Source organism: Ostrinia furnacalis, unplaced genomic scaffold, assembly GCF_004193835.3.
Source record: "Ostrinia furnacalis isolate ACB-3 unplaced genomic scaffold, ASM419383v2 OfSCF2237, whole genome shotgun sequence".
NCBI classification, from domain to species: Eukaryota; Metazoa; Arthropoda; class Insecta; order Lepidoptera; family Crambidae; genus Ostrinia; species Ostrinia furnacalis.
This window is the reverse complement of record NW_021132476.1, coordinates 252,774-272,787: the sequence shown is the minus strand read 5'-3', so window position 1 is coordinate 272,787 and position 20,014 is coordinate 252,774. Positions and strand designations below refer to the sequence as shown.

Here is a 20,014-nt window from a genome sequence, read left to right as displayed (position 1 = left end):
ATTAGAAATGATTTATTATATGAAGTAAACATTATATGTTAAAAAAAATATATCAAGTGTTATTATAACATACGTTTATTATACAATATGAACGTTATTGAAATGAATTTATATCATATAAACTTATATAAACTGTCACGCACCCGCTTTTTGCAACGCGAACAACAAACCTGCTAGTTCCATTATGTAATAGACGAATAACGACAGCATTGTTAGTGCACGTACAAGAGGTATCAATTACAATAGTGCAAAGTCCAAATCATTAGGCACACTTAACGCTTCTTCATACACATTCTAGTTTTCTGATCATTAAAACTTTTCTGTTAGATTTTCAGTAGTCATTTCGCACAAAATGCAGTACAAAATCCAATGTTTACGAACTCACTTTTAACCAACCACGACTTCGTATGACTGTGTTGCAATAAAAAGTGCCCAGCAATTCTTACTTTTATGCTATTAATTATGAAAAATTTCATAAATCGTTTTTTCGTAAAGGATGAAAAACTTTTGCATGCGTGGTATTGCCCAGTCGAATTAAGCGTTTATCAACATTGCTATAAAGCCGTGGGAAATTAAATTCTATTCGGTTTTGAGCTAAAGTTGTCCCCTAGCCCTAGAGCTACAGCAAATACAGATTATGTCAACGTGAAATTGTGATCTCTGTCAGTTTATAATATAACGCGTTAGATTGTAAACTAACAGTGGGTTAGGTTAGGTTAGATTGTAATTTAACTACGTCAGATTATAATCTGACGAAATTCACAATTTTACGGTGACATATATAAGCTTTTTTATAACTCTTAAGGCAATAGTAATTTTCCAACTAGGTCCTAAGTGCAATTAGGTTTACAGTACGTTATTACCACTTTATCTAGTTAGCAAGACGAGCGCACTAACTAGAGTGGGTAGAGTGAGTAATGTAATTGGAGTATTGTGGACGTGTCATAAAATGCATCTTGAGGATGCACAATTGCCTACTTGTAATAACTAACCATAAAATTATTATGTGGTTAATGTGGCATACTAATAGCCCTATTGAAAATCGAAAAGTTACCAGTAAGTCGGGTTTTTTTAAATCCGCCTGATTCTTTTGGTATTTTGTGTCTCTAAAAATTATTCAAAATATTTTCATTTCGATGTCGCACGAGTATTTTCAACGTGCAGTGTCATATTTGACCACTATCCTACATAGTTACATACCTACATAGACTTCGTAAATCATCTCGAAATTACATGAATACAGTACATGTTTAAATAATATAGAAATCCAGAAAAAAGAACTCAATTTTCTACTTATTAGGATTTGCAAGTCCTAAATTATTGCTTTGGAGTTTTTCGAATCGGTAGTCAGATGCCTAAACCATTTCGGGATTCGGTAGAACGCCGGCTCTATCCTATAACCTATCGTTCGTTAAATTATTAGTGATAAACCTATACGCTTCGGTAATCAATATACACTTTTTGATTTCCAGAAATATAGCCAGACATGATTGTTAATTCACCCACATTAGCCCAAGGTCTTCATACAATAGCGCATTGTGTCCCTTCATACCGCCTGCACACGAGCCTGGTTTTCATGCGCCCGCGTCGATCCGCGCGGTTTTCAGTTTGACTCGCGATCCATGCAATAGTTTGCAGACTTTTTATTTCACCGTGTCACTGGAAGTTCACAATGTTCCATGTAGGTGTGTTATGTTACATATCAGAATTGAAATATGTAATAATAAACTTATTTATTATTATTTGAAGGTGGTTTACTGACGAAATATGAAGAACATTTACGTCTCTAACAAATGTTTTATTTCACGTAACGAAATTTGATAGGCATGATTTGTAGACGAGGTGAAAACTAGAGATGGGTTATACTAGGTAAATTTGATACTAGGTGCACCTATTCCTAGTATTTATTAATACTCGATCCAAATACCTATTCCACCTAGTACGTAGTAATTTAGCATACTTGACGCGACTAGTGTGGACTAATCTACGTAATATGACTTTAAAATACAATTTTCTTTGAAAAGATACAACCGTAGTATGAATAATGCAATTTGAAATTGAATAATAATTCCTTCCTTCATACTTCAACAGGCTTAGGACTGTCAACTTAAAAGTTGGCGTATTTAAAAGATATCAATTTCATAAAAATATTTACATATTTTTTCTTATTTACATGTATTCATGTAAATAAGACTGGTTTGACTACGTTTGTGTGCGTTTGCTTCGTCGCGCTCAAATTTGTTTGGTCAGACAGAGACGGAGTGAATCTCTACGTTCGCACATAAGCTTAGCGAGAAATACTAGGTGCGCGTAATACACGACTGCGGATTACGCAATAATAATCTCTATTACTTTGATGGTAGGGTCGGAAATCGTGTAATTTATAAAATACTAGGTGGATCAAGTATTTACAAAATTGGAATCGGTGCCGCCTAGTACTGTAAAATACCTAGTGTGTGGATCTGTTCTAGTAAATACGTCTCATCTCTAGTGAAAACATCGACGCAACATAGTTTCTGTAAGACCATGAATAGCATAAACCATATACCTACCTAAGCTTCCATAAATACAACCGGTACCTAATTTGATGATTGATTGAAATAATTATTTTTCCTAATATGTATTACATTTTTATGTAGGTACTTGTTTACCATGTTGTGATTGGAAATTCATCAGCATATTTGTTTGTCAACCACACCAAACAGCGATTCATGAAAAAATCCAACATTTATCACCACAGCAGGCATCATGATGAGACATAACTTTGCTTTGTAGTTAGTATTAAATTAACCGGCCAAATACCTAAATGACGCACACATACGTCACTAACATCAAACGAACATATCACGAGAATTTGGGATTTAAACCAACAAACACCCTGTGTTAATTTATTCATTTTTTATCATAACAACACATAGGCCGTGTTTGTGATTTAATAGTCTCATATTTTATACCAAAACTGAGATGTGAATAAACGATCTACCTTGTAATAGGCAAAAAATGCTATTAAATTATTTATGTCGGTTTTAAGTTTCCGCGGAGTGGCTATAAAGTTTCCATCTCATTGGCAATGAATAAGTACAGACTTCAGCACATCAAGACTATCCATTTTTGTTGCAAATTCTATCCTATTACAACTGAATAAGACTCTGTATGTTTACCTTGACGTGCCGTCGTCTCTACATACTCGTAGCTGCGTCAGATTTAAATCGTTTTGACTCCTACACACTCACGGTCTTCGCTCAAACGGCTAATCTATCTAGACACGGAGCAGACGTATGTTGGATAGGGTTGATACTTTTCCTATTTGAATATTAAAATAACTAATTAATACATTATTAAAATAGGTAGACTTAGACGTAGAGTCAATTGTTTGGTGCCAGTAAAAGTCGGTGTACCTTGTACGTGGACGACCCACGCTGCGTTTTCCGGTACGCGGCCTCTACTCCAGAACCTTGCTACCCCATCGGCCATCAGTTCTGCGTACTGTGTGCCCTGCCCTTTACCACTTTAGCTTGCTAATCCGTCGAAAAGAAAGCTTTATCTGATAGATTCGTGGCAGCCCTAATAATTCTTGGGTAGAGTCAACATAAAAATTGTCACGATAATCACGCGACACCCACGTGTCGTGTAAGTCTACCTCGTACATGTCTATCAGCCTCATCTTCGCATGTACTCACGTCTCGCTAAGGTCGAACGCTATGTTGATCTGAAACACGCATGATCTTTTTGCTTTAGTGACATAATCTGACTGACATCGTACGAATGGTATGGTATTTTCCGGTAGAGAGTGTCTAATTATGTAAAGCCTACGCCAAGATCCGTAGCAAGCTTTTCATATTTAAAATTCGTTGGCATACTTATTTATTTCAGTAACCAGGACAAGTGGAATTTATGAAAAAGCACTTCGTTTGGCGCGTCTCTTTGCATCAATAGAAACGTACTTTTAGCTGGCAATGACATGTAGATTATTAAAATGCATTCATTTTACAACAAAAACCAATTTAACCTATGTAGTTACGTTATGACTTTAATAGGGTGATGAGTAACATAGGGATAAAGGGAAAATAGGAAAATTTCTAAGATGCATGACGAAACGTGATTTCGTCTACGAGTAAGCAGTGTCGTAGTCACGATGACCCTCAAGGCAACGAGCGACCTTATTGCGTAAAGTAACGTCAATGTTACTCATCAGGGACTATCTTTATTAAAGAAAAACCGGCGCTCTACGTCAAAAGTTCGGAAGTGCTGAAAATAGATTGTGACGTCCGCACGTTTCTGTTTCGTAATAATTCTTATAAAGTAACTGTATGAGGACTGTTCAATTCATGGCATTATAAGGATAATGAGCATGTTATTTCATGAATCGGGTAGTTTTGATGATCTTTAGTTATTGCGTAAACCACGTTACCCATTTATTTCATGAATAGTTAGGAACTCGTAAAAGCTTTTACTGTGAAAGTTTTATCTAAGCACACATAAAAGTATAATAAACTTTGTTTTTATTTCATTAACTTCACAAAGAAAATCGTAGAAAGAAACTTCCTGAAGTCACGAGACGACAGAGTGAAACCCTGCAGTGACGAGCGAAGCATTTCAAATGCACGAACTCGGACGCCTTTATTAGAATAACAAATCGAGATTGCTTCCACGTCCAGATAAAAACAATAATTATTGTCCTAATAAAACAACAAAATGAGGGCTATCGTTTTTATACTTAACAGTTGGCACCCCTGGCGATTGACAGGACATTACCACGGTAATATTATCATACAGTATTGTAACTTCATATAAACGGACGAAACGCGAGAATTCCTTCGAAATTCAAATCTCGGTATGCGCTCGACATGCAAAAGTCGGGGGTGTCGCGAATGTGCCACTGCAATAAACGGACGATGTGTTGTTTTTAAACAGTAAGGGCTCTTTTTTTATAAAAATAATTATAAGTACCTATTTATACCTACAGAGTGTTAGGTAAATGGGTTTATAAGCCGACACTAGCCCATGTCAACATATGCATATAAATAGTATGGTGAAGTCAGTGATATCATCATAATTTTTTTTTAATTTCCATACAAAATAAAATTTATAAAATCAGATTTGTAATAAAATTCAAATTAATAAAATGATGATATCAATTTTCTGACTTCACCATACCATTTATATGCACATGTTAACATGGGCTAGTGTCGGCTTATAAACCCATTTACCTAACACCCTGTATAATAATCAAGCATTTTGTTTTGTACGCCTCAGTCGAGACGCATACATTTTGCGGTCGGTTTATAAGATTTGTTACTAAATCATATACTTACAAATATATTTTTCAAATGAAATCTACTAATCACAAAACAACATGCATTTTTATTCTATTTCATTCACGAAGTATTTTGTTTTTAAAATAAAATTAAAAATTACAATCACAAAATTAGATAAAAATTATTAGTAGGCAGATGTAATGAAAATAGGGTATGCAGTGTGTTTGTTATTAAGTGGGTAATATTTTCATAATGTAAGTTTAGAACATCTATGGATGTAACGAATGAGTGGATTCCTCTCAATACAGGTTACTTAAACTTAAAGAGAGGAATTCCTCAACTACTTGTAACATTCGTACTAAGTGTCAATAAAATATTTTTCATTTTCATTTTCATTTTCATTTTCATTTTCAGGCAGGTGGGCAGCCCTATCGCATGTTGTCATAGTCATACCGTGACGTACCGCGCGGCTGTTGACATTTATTTGAAAAATATGGCCGAGTTGGAATACTGTATAGATACTATTACCGTGACATTACTCTACAGTGGCGCCATCTTGATGAGTGCAAATGCGATAGTCCTCCTACCACTTTAGCGCTCACAAGTTGGCGCCACTGTCTTCGCGACTAGCAAGCGACAGGACCTTACTCTACAGTGGCGCCAACTGGTGAGCGCTAAAACGATAGCCCTCATTGTCTTGATATCTTTTGCGCACTTTGTACCGTCTATGTTCTTGAAGGTTTCTAATTTGTAATGGTGGACGAATTTTTCAAATCGTCCAGTAGCTTGCAGTCCAACAAACAGTCAAATATTTCTTCTTTATAATATTAGTGAGACTAACCGTTGAATACAATCTCCCTTTTTAGATAATCTCTGTACAAACATTTAATGATCAATAACGTTAAAAAGTAGGTAAAGATTTTTGATGTTAATATTATGTTTTTCAAGGAAACCAAACTTTAACAAGGGCAACAGATTAATTAATCACTTGGACTTGGACTTGGACAATCTATTGGACTATTAAACTAATTAGTAAACTTAGTTTTTTTCAGTTTGAAGTTGGAACTACCTAATATTTTAGAAACTTATGTCACCAAGATACAAAATATGCTCTAAGCATACTTACTAAGCATTTATGAATACTTTGTAAAATTGATAATTTGATAGTTACAGGACTGAAAATGTATTCGAATAAGTTGAAAATGAACTCAATTTGGTTTTTGTACCGCCTATCGACAATACTTGTGAAAATTGAATGCCATTTCTTGTCCAGATCCAAAAACCACTCTAAAACATAAAAACCACTCTGAAACATGAATCACGAGAAACCACAGAAAGGATAATGTTTCGCGAACAATAGTTTTGGAACTTTCCAAAAAGTATTTTAAGCGGCCGATGACCTCAGGTGTTCATAGACCGTGTCAGACTCGTCTGGCCATTTGTGACAGCTATTTTTAAAAATACCATTTTTTTGGCAACAATTCTCATGAACAGCGGTTTTTTTCAGTAGACTCCCCGAGGATTCTCAATAAAAATCTATTTGATAAGTTTGAACTAACCAAACCGGTTCCATGCCAGAATTAGGACAAACCGAATGAAAAAGAAGCAAAACAATTTAAAAGCTAAACAGTACTTTTTATTATTCTGTGGCTAAACAACTAATAGTGTCTGAGTTTCTTGCGCTGCTTCTTCTCAGCACTGGCCCATTTATTGTCCTGAAGCAGTGGTAGGGTTAATACTGGGACGTGTAAAAGTGCTTTTTTAAAGCCTACTTACAGAAATAAATGAGTTTTATGAGTTTTCAACCTCTATGTTCTTCAAAAAAGAAATTTAAAAAAATATAATAAAAAAAAAAACCATTTAATAAAAAAAAAACAAAAAAAAGCAATAATTTATTTAAACAAGAGGAAATATCCTTTATACCGTTTCATCTCATTGACTCAGGGTAGTCGAACTATTTATATTCACGGAAAACTGTTTAATGAAAATATTTATGTAGCAATATTAATTGCTGCACAGTAAATTGAGTAATGTTGCCACACGTGTATAATTTACTAAATTCTAGTAATGCTCGTCAAAATTGTTTATTTACCGTCCTGGCGATTGGCGCAATTGACATATTGGCTGAGCGTAGCTTTGGCAATGCCAAGACGCCCATGTCTGTTATCTACAATCTGAATGATGAGATGATGGCTGTAGTACATTAGAATTCTAATTACACTCCTTGATTAATGTTGATGGTGCATTTAAAAGTCTTGATTGACCGCAAGGAGTCTGATTTATTTTAGGATGTATCTGAACTTTAAAAATATAAAACGTTCTTCAATTTTTCCCCACAACGGAAAGGCTCTTGGCCTGCATCTCGCCTGATGGAAAGTGATGATCATTCTAAAGGTGGAAGCGAACTTCCCCCGGAATCAAAATTCAAAAAATCCTCGTTTATTTGTGCTAAGTTGCTAACTCATAAGTTCCACTTTCCTTTGACGCCTAATCCAATTTTAGATTTTTACGTACTGCCGTAAAACAGAGTGATGTGTACTTGTAAGCTTTTATCCGTTTTTAAGAGCTTTCAGATAACACCAATGAGACCGCCATTGAACAGGCCGGCTGTGTTAAAACGATGCTTTATTTATCTTTATTTACATAGGAACTGATTGCACGAATTACCCATAATGAGTCACAAACGAAAGCAATTATTGACTTAGTACTTACAAAGTTATCTCTTTTTATCTATCTGACAAACATTTGCAAATACAGTCGTGCTGAGATCATCGTTCATTGGTGGCGGGGAAAACTAAAAACAATGACCAGTAACCACGGAAAAAATGACAGTTTTTAAGCCTCTATATTGAGCACCTTTAGCCTAGGCGCAGACCACCGACTTTTAGTTTGCCGATAGTTGGTGGGCCCGTTTCCAATTTGTATGAAGAATCGGCCAATACCAAATCGGTGTAATGTGCGCACTTTCATAACTACATGTCCATACTGATTAACAGCCCGAACCAACTATCGGCAACTTAAAGTCGGTGGTCTGCGCCTAGGCTAATCTAGCATTTGGGTTTGATGTAGAGTCATAGAACTATAGTATCTACCTAGATGTAATTTAAGTACCTGTTCCAGGTACAAGCAAATCAGTCGTTTATTTTGCAAAACAGCACTTAACGAGTAATTGGCATCGTGTACATGAATAATAATCATCATTTGGCATCCACTACAGGAGTGCTACCCTCGCCAGAGGCAAATGGAGGATTTGGCCTAGCCTTAGTTGCCCTTTACGAAATCCATGGGAAGTAGTCCTTTATTTAACCACGCAGCGCAGTAGTTTCGGCAAGTCCACGTTTGTGATAATTTTACTATAACTATAATTTACTTATTTATTTAGGAAAACCAGGGTTTTACAGTGTATAATAATGACAAGTTAGGCAACAGGTAAACCACTTATAGGTTCCCACAGTTAAAACAATTAGTGAGCCTTTTAATTAATGCCTTTCTCGTTTGTCTCACAGGTGGGCTGGGCAGGCGGCACTTCGTGACGTTCATGCTGTTCCTTGGCATGGCCAATGCCTACATCATGCGCACAAATATGTCCGTGGCCATCGTGGCCATGGTCAACCACACGGCGCTGCCCGTGGCGCACGAGGCCATAGACACAGAGTGCGGGGACGTCGGGAATAAAACCAGTGTGAGTAAAAATATTGTCAGTCAAGACTATTTAAGATTGCCTAGGCGCAGACTTCACCTTAAAGAAAGAGAGTGTATCTTCACCTTAAAGGTCGGCATCGCACCTGTAACGCCCCTGGGACTACGGGTGTCTATGGGCGACGGTAATCACTTACCATCAGGTGATCCGTCTGCTCGTTTGCCTCCTGTCACATAAAAAAAGACTACCGACTGTTAGCCTAGGCGCAGACTACTGATTAACAGCCCGACTAAACTATCAGCCAACTCAAAGTCGGTGATCTGCGCCTAGGCTAATTGTTTGTTCCATCAATTAACTTGTGTCAGTCGTCTATAAAACGTAATGTAGAGTCCGAGTTGAAGTTCGGCCTAAGTCTAAGATTTACACATAAAGTTTAATATACCTAATATTAACTTTATGGTTTTACCACAGATAATATAAGTTTTACTACTAGACAAAGTAAGTAATGCGCTACATTCATTAATGGTTTACTTATACTTATAGTGGAATAGGTAACAGGGACCCAATGAGGGCTATGAAGGTAGGAGGCCTGTTTTCAAAAATGCCACTCACTGAAGTATGATCATGAAAAGATTTAAGCCTGAAACTGCATAGCTGAAATTCAGTTAATCACAATCTCGAATCTTTGCTAATTTCAGCGTCGCATAGATTTCTTGAAAGTGACTAATTCAAATTACCCTAGATAGTGAAATTAACAGCTAACAGCATCTGCATTGTTTTAAGTCAACGTGCTTGATAGAACGTCTCTGCCAAGGCCGCGCTCAGTCCAAGGTCACGGCTTGTCTAACAAGATGCGTTATCTGGGGACTATGGGTGTGAGTCATAATATTTATCTTACCTGTCAAAAGACTACGTTAGATTTGGGTATTGACAGGTACCTATATCATTTCCAAAAGGCCCCAGAATCTAGAGCCTGTTGGAAATCTTTGGCTTTTGGACTGGGGGCATAATAATAATCGACTTCGGAAAATTGCTATTTTCTACAGTAGGTATACCTACTTTTAATGAAGTTAATGCGAGGATGTAACGGCAAATGTTAAAATTAGCGAAGTGCACTTAGGGTGGGTTGCACCATCTTACTTTAACTTTTACAAACGTCAAAAATCTGTCAAACTCCATACAAAAAGCACCGGTTATCGTCATAGTTACCGTCAAAGTTAGGTGGTGCAACTTAGCCTTAGTAAGACGGAAATAGGTAGTGTTATAGTTTTCAAAAGATATTTTAAAATCAGTAAAAATAAACATAAGAGTTGTTATTGACTGTCTGGAGTAATATTATGCAATGGCAAATATAGAATAGACGCATTCACGTTTTTCATATTAGAAAGTATTAAAAATAAAATTCAAATCTGCTGCTTGCGAAATTATTCTAAAATAGCACAGCACAGCTGCATTCGGTGATCTAAAAGAGGAAATTTTTACATCAAATTACATGTTTATTATGATCTTAATTTGTTTTTCCAACGCGAGCTTAAAATATTTCAGAGTTGGCACATGATTTACTGTTCATAATAATCTTAATTTAATGAAAAATAATTTACTATAAGTACCTAGTACTTACCTATTTCTTCAGTAGTAGTAGCACAGATAACATACAGGGTGGCCAAAACAGTGAGGTCTAAAAGAAAAATTTAGATTCCTTACATCAAGGTGTACCTAAATCACCCCCATGTATATAATACGATTGTGCTTAGTTTAGGAGATAGAGTTAATTTTGTGATATTTTAAAATTTTATGACCTAGTAGGCTTTAAACATTTTTATTTTTTTGAAAGATTTGTTATTAATTGCAGATGTTTGAAAAAAATAATCACCTTCCTATCTTTGATTCAAGATACAAAAGTTTTGCTAGAAACATTAAAATTATGATTTTATCAGAATACTATCAAATTTTCAACTTAAAAGTTAAGGTAAAAAAAAGAACTTCCATAGGTCCAAAATCATTTTAAAAACTGCGCCGTTTCCTGAACATTCATAATAATACAAAAAAACGTGTAGATACTTAATGGGCCACTATTTCCTGTAATCGGTCCACAAAAGTGGTAAGTCGGAGATTCCGTTACATGTTTTTGACTTTCTTAGAGTGAATTAATATTGGGAATCCTCTAAGTTTACATTACGTAGAACAGATTTAGAGCAGTAACTGGACAGAACATGTTTTTATTCTCAACAAGGAAGCTCTTGCCCTTCATCACACCTGGCTTAAACTAATGATTAGGCTGAAGGTGGAAGGGAACTTCAACTACAGAGGAACTATAGCTTCCTACCTCCAAATGCCGGAATACAGTAATGCTATTAACATTATTGTTATAGTGACAGACTTAGGAAAATAGAGTTGCTAGCCAGGCAGACTTAGATCAAACCCTACCGCCAACCAAACCGAGCAGAAAATTTCACCTCCACTGGGAATCGAACCCGGGACCTCTGAAACTTACCTCTTACCACTTTAAGACAGAGGCAGTTTTTACATTTTACTGTTACCCTTGAAATACCTACTACAGTGAGAAGAAGAAGGAGGGATATTTGGTTTATGTTCATTAAAACTTACTTAAAATAACAATGTGTTCCAGAATTTGGAGGTAGGAAGCCATAGTTCCTCTGTAGTTGAAGTTCCCTTCCACCTTCAGCCTAATCATCAGTTTCCACCAGGTGTGATGAAGGGCAAGACCTTCCTTGTTGAGAATAAAAACATGTTCTATCCAGTTACTGCTCTAAATCTGTTCTACGTAATGTAAACTTAGAGGATTCCCAATATTAATTCACTCTAAGAAAGTCAAAAACATGTAACAGAATCTCCGACTTACCACTTTAGTGGACCGATTACAGGAAATAGTGGCCCATTAAGTACATGTTTTTTTGTATTATTATGAATGTTCAGGAAACGGCGCAGTTTTTAAAATGGTTTTGGACCTATGGAAGTTCTTATTTTACTTAAACTTTTAAGTTGAATATTTGATAGTGTTCTGATAAAAGCATAATTTTAATGTTTCTAGCAAAACTTTTGTACCTTGAATCAAAGATAGGAAGGTGATTATTTTTTTCAAACATCTGCAATTAATAACAAATCTGTCGAAAAAAAGAAATCTGAGAAAAGTCACCCCAAAAAAAAGATAAACATTTTTAAAGCCTACTAGGTCACAAAATTTTAAAATATCACAAAATTAACTCTATCTCCTAAACTAAGCACAATCGTATTACATACATGGGGGTGATTTAGGTACACCTTGATGTAAGGAATCTAAATTTTTCTTTTAGACCTCACTGTTTTGGCCACCCTGTATAACTAGGTAGTGGTGGTAGTAACATTCAAGACAGAAACAAAAAAGGTATTGAACATTATCGCAACTTCCTAATCAGGTGAGCCATGCCATGCCAGCAAATAATAATAATAAACGAATAATACTCGTACAATGTACATAGTATGCATGTTAGTTCAAAAAGGTAACATTTGTTCTTCTTTTGCAGGATGCAGCTTCACAAGATGGATCCTACGTGTGGACGTCCACGTTACAAGGCTACATCCTGTCCTCATTCTTCTATGGATACGTGATAACGCAAATTCCCTTTGGGATATTGTCCAAGAGGTAGGCAGGAGAGCTATCGTATTTTAGTCCTTTTTTAGCTATACTTATTTTAGGCTTCTTGGCTTTTGATTGTCTATGGTAGTGATGAAACGGATAGTTGTTTGGCCGGATACCGGATACCGGATATCCGGCCAGCTGCTAGGCCGGATAGCCGGATATCCGGCGGCCGGATAGTTGGCCCATTGTCTCGTTGCATGTCGTGACGAGTTTAGCGCCGCACAGGTGTTTCGAACGCGATCAGTGGGTCTATTAGTAGACTAGACTAGTCACTTTTCGAAAATCGAATTCATCCGAATAGAATGTCAGATTTTGCCACTTGTCTAGGGGGCAGATTAATTCGGGCGATTTTGGTTGCCATCGTGAGTGTGTGATTGAATAGGGAAAATTTATTTGGCAATATTTTGACATTAACAGATATTTACCATTTATGTATTCGTCATTAGAGATAATAGCCCAGAAAAAGAAATTAGTTTTTTGAAAGGCCTTAATATGGCTTTTTTGTAACTTTTTGGACTTTTAATAAAAGCCGTCATTATTATAAGCCATTTTATTGATATTTATTTACCCCAAAGATTTAATGTATTTCATTTTATTAATAGGATATTGTCGTAGTTTTTTAATATCCGGTATCCGGCCGGATAGTGAGTTACTATCCGGTATCCGGCCGGATAGTAAATTTAGGCCGGATATCCGGCCTACCGGATAGTTACCGGATATCCGTTTCATCTCTAGTCTATGGTCACCCTAGCTTTCTAGACTGGTGGAATGGTTCTAATTTTTCAAAGTTTTTGTAGTTTTTTCAAGAACTGCGTACTTTAAGTTTCAGAAGATTACGCACATTCATGGAAAAGTATTAAATATCACTACCACCTACAATACCCCTAGTTTTCCACACCTATCTATTGTTGACCATTGTTGTTGTTCTTGGTAATTATTATCAATCATGGTGTAGTCGCCGGAAGCCATAAACATTGTTGTCGAGTATCAACACAGACATAATTGTAAACATTGATATGCCAAGGCCATGGCTAAAAAACTTTGTAAACTAGACTGAACAATACATCAACGAAGGTCCTTGTGATAAGGGGTTACATCACATCACGTCACCAGACTGACGAATAAATAAATCGTCGCTATAAACTTCTGAAAGATAGACTATAAATGTAGAAGTAGATCTCTTCCATCATTCGATGTTTTATCCCCTTTAAGAAACTATGAGCTTAGTGAACACTAGTTTAAAACCGCGCCACCGCTGCACTATTGTAGTGACCCCACTCGTAACACAAGCACGAAACGCATCTTAGCATGGTGAGGGGTTTACGGGACTTATTAGTGGTTTACAAAATACTAATATATCCTCTTTGAATTAAACAATGCAAATTTATTCACAGGTATGGAGCCAGGCTGTTCCTTGGAATCGGAATGTTGGTCAATTCGGTCTTCGGTCTCCTGGTACCAGTAGCAGCTGAGGCTGGCTTCGGGTGGCTTATATTAGTGCGATTCATCCAGGGTCTGGGAGAGGTGAGAACATTTTATAAGCTCTTCATCATCAGGTCATAGAAGTAGCTCATAAAAACATAATATATTGAATGTGAGTTTTGATTGTTGAATGTTTTCTAGGGACCAATCGTACCCTGCTCTCACGCTATGTTGGCCAAATGGATTCCGCCCAACGAAAGGAGTAGAATGGGTGCAGCTGTCTATGCCGGTAAGTTAATAAGTCTGTAGGTCAATAATAATTTTCATTTTCCGCAGTATGTACCTACTCGTATAATAATATGTAATCGTTCTTATGCTTGATATCAAGCATCCATTTTATGCCAGATGATTATAATTTATTATGCCACTGACATATGTATTGGCTCTTATTCGTCTTTTTCATTCTGATTAATTGTTTTCAATTGACCATTTTCAAAGATCTATCAATCCAAATGTTTTATCAACGTCAACCAATACAGCTACGAGTACCAATAGATCGTTTCAACCACGAAGACGCGCCCCATCGATTTTTGTTTGTGGGAAGCGTGAGGTGCGGGGAGTTTGATCCGAGCAATCCGAGCGTCATTATTGTGCGCGTGCACTCATGATTAATTTAGCGTGTACCGATAACACTCAAACATTAGTGGAAGAATGGTAGGGCGAGTCTTCGTGGATGAAACGAGCTATATCTTTGCCATCTTCTAATTCTAAACTAAACTTGCAGGTGCCCAATTCGGTACGGTGATTTCGATGCCTCTATCGGGGCTGCTCTCTGCCTACGGTTTCTCTGGAGGTTGGCCCTCTATCTTCTACGTGTTCGGCCTCATCGGCACCGTGTGGTGCCTCGCGTTCCTCTTCCTCGTATCCGAGGATCCGGAGCAGTGCAAGAGCATCAAGGAGGCCGAGAGGAAGTACATCGTCAGCTCACTATGGGGCGCTGCTGGTTCTAGCGTAAGTAAAATGATTAAGAACATTTCATCGTTTTGATTCAGTTTATAGCACCACTGGCAAGACGTATGTCCCTTTTAGGGCTGATTTTACCATCGTCGGATAACTTTTAACTGAAGAATAAGTTTGGCACGTTGGCAGTTTCAGTTTGGGAAATAATTATTTCAGAATCACAAGTTTATTCTTCAGTTAAAAGATTCGACGACATAAAATCAGCCCTTGGTCGTCTTTTACGACATTACGAGAAGATCGGCGGTGGTATTATTAATACTACTCTTCTTGACGACATGTCTGTTATAAAGAAGGAAGTATATTGCCAGTGTATGAATCTTATTTCGCAAAAATGGAAAAAAATAATTACAAGAACACATTTTCTAAGGATCTCCTTTTGCTTTACAGTCGCCACCCATTCCATGGAGCAAGATTCTCCGCTCGATGCCTTTCTGGGCTATCATGTTGGCGCACATGGGCCAAAACTACGGTTACGAGACCCTCATGACGGAACTGCCCACCTTCATGCGTCAGGTGTTACACTTCTCCATCAAAGATGTGAGTATTCAAGCAGCTTGGTTTACACATAAATCAATTTATTTAGTGTTAGAAAAGAGGTTCTAGTATCAGACTAGAAGCAGATTAGAGTCGGAATCAGTCTCCTGAAGGAAAGAGAGATCAGAAGAGAGATACGAAAGAACAGAACTTTGTAGAAAGCTGTCACAGCTTGGTGCTACTCAAGAAAAAAATATGATTCATAATCTCAGTTTATCCAAGTCTTTCAAGTCGGGTCGTCGTCCAAAGACGTCATCATCAAGATCCATTTCACGTAACGTCATTAAAAAATCGAAACCACCAACGACCAAATTCAAAATCTCCATGTCGCACACATCTACTTTCAGTTGACGTTCATCACGTTTCGGTCGCGTGCGATCTATATTTAGCCACATACGTTCTAGATACATCGTCATATTAGAAATCATAAATCATTTGTCGCGTGAGCTGTCCCGAGGTCGCGGGGTCGGCGGCGGTCAATTGGATTCATCATTTAAATCAATCCGCACGAGATTCGTGTACAGTTGACAGCATAATGACGCTATTTGAAAAATCGCACATATTACAGCGTACATAAAATGCCAGTGTTTTGTCTTGATATGCCGCCGTTTGTACATTTCGGCACGTGCGATTGTTGCTTTCAGGCTGGTCTCGTTAAACTATTTTTAGCGCAGTCATTATTTACGGACGATAAATATCACGTAAAGTTGGATACGGTTGCATTTTATGTAGGTAGTTTGCAATAACAATGTACGATCTGATGTGCTGGCGAGTGAACCTGCCCATTAATATAAACAAATGAGGAGTTTAAGCCACGTTGAGTAGGTAACTTATAATAACAGCTCAAAGCTAATGCCTCGTTAGTAAAATACACCACCATCAACAGCCCTTTACAATCCACTGCTGGACTATGAGCCCCCTCCACTATAGTGGAGGGTTTTGCCATAATCCTCACGCTTGGCAGGCGAGTTGGAGATAGCAGTTTAAAAGATTGATGTTTTCCAGAGAGCGCTGCTGCCCGTTCTAAATAATAATAAATAATATCCTTGGACATTTTACACTGCGCCTCTAGTCCCAAACTAAGCAAAGCGTGTACAATGGGTACGGACGACAACGGATATAAACATACTTATTTTTTTTGTAAATACATAAATATTACACATATAACCGAGACCCGTCACAGAAATTAAAATTCATCATTTCAATTTCTGCCCGGCCAGGAATCGAACCCGGGACCTCTCGGCATGGCAGTCCGTTCTGCACCACTATACCAAACGACCGACGTTATTTTATTGTTTACAGTAAAATATTTACGGTAAAATACAGGTTCAATCGAATAAATTGCTGAATAATTGGCGTGTCCTCTTCCAGAACGGTTTCGTATCAGCGCTGCCCTACCTGTGCATGTGGCTGTTCTCCATGTTCATCTCAGTGGTGGCCGACTGGATGCTGTCCAGCGGCCGGCTCAACCACACGCAAGTCAGGAAGGTCATCAACAGCATCGGTGAGTTTCATTTGTTCAATGATCACTTCAGTACCCTTATTCACGTAACAAAACTTCAACGACAACAAATCGCTGAGTTGCGATCCTATCGAGTAATCGTTCTATCGAAATGACCGTTGTGAATACGAATTTAGAACTGTTTTTAATAGGACAACTTGTCTTCTTAACGTCAACGAGATTTTGACTGTGTCAAAATACGTAAATTAGGCCACAGGTCTTGTTCTATTGGAGTTTCAATAGTTCAGATGGTTTCACGTCTTGTTCTAGTGGTAGAGTTACATGATGTTCTTTATGGTACCCTTCTTCGTAGAAGCCGATTAGACGCTGGCCACTCTTAATTTTACTCGTGTTGCCTTCATCGCTGTAGTTGCAGTCCCAGTTCAAGAAATGCATTAGTTTTCTTATACAGGTGCAAGTCCTGGGCACATTTTAATCGATTGTCAAACTAGCTTAGATTTCTGATATTTGGTACACGCACTTCTTAGACCTATTATGAAATACACATACTTAATGCTCAATGAACGATAAACTAAAGAATTGACTTAAAACCTCTGACTGGGTCAAATAATGAAATTCAACTCATCACAGTTGTAAATCTTTGTTCAGCGTCTTTTTTTGTTTCTTACGAATAACTTTGGGACTTTATGGTACGGCCTGCTGGAATTATGTCTTCTAGATAACATTGGAATTATCTAACAAATAATATTATTTCCAGGTGAATACGGCCCCGCGATCGGGCTGTTCATCGCGGCGAACACGGGCTGCAACCCCGCGGCTACCGTGGCCATCCTCGCCATCGGCGTCGGGCTCAACGGTGGTATCTACTCCGGTTTCAAGGTAATTTGCACTTTCATTTAATCGATATAGGTGCTATTTTGCAATAGACTGTAAGTGTAGTACTACCAGTACGGCTAGCATAAAAAACTTTCGAGTTCGAATCGTTTGCGTATTCGAATCCCCATCAAGATTTAGTACGAAAACTACAACAGCACTTTTGTCGTAAAGTGAACTTATTATGAGAAATGGTTGCACGAAACTTATTTTGAAAATCAAAATTGTCACGTTATCGTTTAATTCGAAGGTTGATCGAATTTTGTCGAATACGCACACGATTCGAAGACGAAAGTTGTTCATGCTAGAGGTACTGGTCTGGCAATGTAGGTATTTGCCAGACCCAAGAAGTTCTTTTTTTTCTGGATAAGATTTCTTCGATGTCCGTCACAATTCGTGACTTGAGACATTATTTTATTCGTGAACACCTTTGCTTAACATGAGTGCAGATAATTTTTAGTAACATTATTTAGTTAGAGCATCTAAGTAAATCATTTTTCTCAATTTACGCACAAGCTTTTAAAACTTCAGACTAATTAAAAATGCATTCACCAGGTGAACCACTTGGACATCTCGCCGCGTTTCGCCGGGATCCTGATGGCGTTCACCAACTGCCTGGCCAACCTTACGGGGCTGTTAGCGCCTATCGTCGCCGGGTACATCATCGAAGGACGGGTAAGAACCATAGACAATTTCAAATTTGAATTTAGAGCTGCCAGCATTTTATTTTCGAGCTCGCGTTCTTTATAGATGACCCACGCTGAACTGTCCCACCAAACTCAATGACAGGGGGGCGCTACCATCGTTCAACTATATGGTTTCCAACATGGCAAAAATCTGAACCAGTGATCCGGTATTGACGGTGGCGCCCCACTGTCAATGTCATCGACAGGACAATCCAGTATTTTGGAACTATAGTCTCAATTCGGCCAGTGCGACACCATGACGCTTTGTTGGTCGCTATAAACGTATGTTACAGATTCTAAAAATATAAGTACTGCAATAAAATAGAAAACTAAACTGTAAAGATATGTTTGTTCTAGTATAACGAGATAATTTTTGAAAAGAGAGTAGAAAGTAGAAACTAAACTAAAATTGAGCGAAGTTTTTCGTCAACAATAAAATTATTGTTTTTTTCCTTTTACTGAAAATGTCAATGCTCTTGGTCGCATCAACTTTCGAAGTAGATTTTATTACATTTATTTATTCCTAACTTTCCTTCACAGCCAACACAAGCCCAATGGAGGATAGTGTTTTACATCGCCGCCGGTGTCTACATATTCTGCGCGACGTTCTACAACCTGTTCGCCTCGGGCCAGAGACAAGAATGGGACAACCCGGCCGACGACGAAGCGAACGCGAAGAAGGCCGCCGACAAGAAAGCGATCAGAACCGAGAAGAAATCCGCCAAGAATCAAAACCAAGCGGAGACCGCCCAATAGCAGGCCTTAAAAAGTTGCAAACGCACCACAGATACAAAAAGTGTAATCGATTAGATAAATCGTGATAATAATTGTGTCTATTGTTCGACCCCATATTAGTTCGATCGTAGGTAAGACTGCAATTTTAATTCTTTGATTCCTTTTAGAGCTATCTTTTAGCAAAATTAGTATTTTTCTTAAATTGTAAAACAATAAATGTAACTTTCATTAAGTATTCTTCTGTAATTTACTGTGTAATTGTTTCTGGAAATCCTATTTATGATCGATATTGTATCCCCAATATAGGAGGGGTGATGTACGAGTGTAATTTAGGCTAGTGATCGCAATTGACAGTCTTTTGCCTATTCACTAAAATATGAGAAACGCACATCAAGAGGGCTGTGATAAAATCCTGTGTTTGTATCAGAAACACGCAACTTTTGTGGGGTCAACTTTTTGACGACTTGTTACCTAAATTAATTTATTAATTAGTTGTTTAATTACCATACAAGTATTGTTTTAATTAGTTTTAATGCTTGAGAGCGTGAGACGCGTAAAAGTTTTATGTAGGTATTTATAAAATCGGGTCCAAATGTAAAACTAATATTACCGTCCTAGCACACCAGTGAGACCTTAAAATTTTGTACATCGCACCGAAGTTTCAGTTTATAAACAGTGCCATTATCAGCATTTTATAAAATAGTCGACCGATTGCAGTAACTCGAATATAGTTCAAATATTTTT

At 37.5% G+C, this 20,014-nt stretch overlaps 1 protein-coding gene across 2 annotated transcripts in view; it reads left to right on the top strand.

Moving 5' to 3' along the window:
• Positions 1–19,690, top strand: part of Picot (putative inorganic phosphate cotransporter protein picot) — a 58,840-nt gene extending 39,150 nt beyond the window's left edge. For both annotated transcript variants that reach the window (XM_028307456.1, XM_028307455.1), the window contains exons 2-11: positions 8,765–8,940; positions 12,423–12,541; positions 13,933–14,062; positions 14,162–14,249; positions 14,745–14,971; positions 15,368–15,517; positions 16,886–17,018; positions 17,734–17,855; positions 18,405–18,524; positions 19,076–19,690. In XM_028307456.1, coding sequence (XP_028163257.1) covers positions 8,765–8,940; positions 12,423–12,541; positions 13,933–14,062; positions 14,162–14,249; positions 14,745–14,971; positions 15,368–15,517; positions 16,886–17,018; positions 17,734–17,855; positions 18,405–18,524; positions 19,076–19,291 — 1,481 coding nt within the window. In that variant the 3' untranslated portion in view covers positions 19,292–19,690. The remainder of the gene's footprint in view (positions 1–8,764; positions 8,941–12,422; positions 12,542–13,932; positions 14,063–14,161; positions 14,250–14,744; positions 14,972–15,367; positions 15,518–16,885; positions 17,019–17,733; positions 17,856–18,404; positions 18,525–19,075) is intronic.
• The last annotated feature ends 324 nt before the right edge of the window (positions 19,691–20,014 follow it).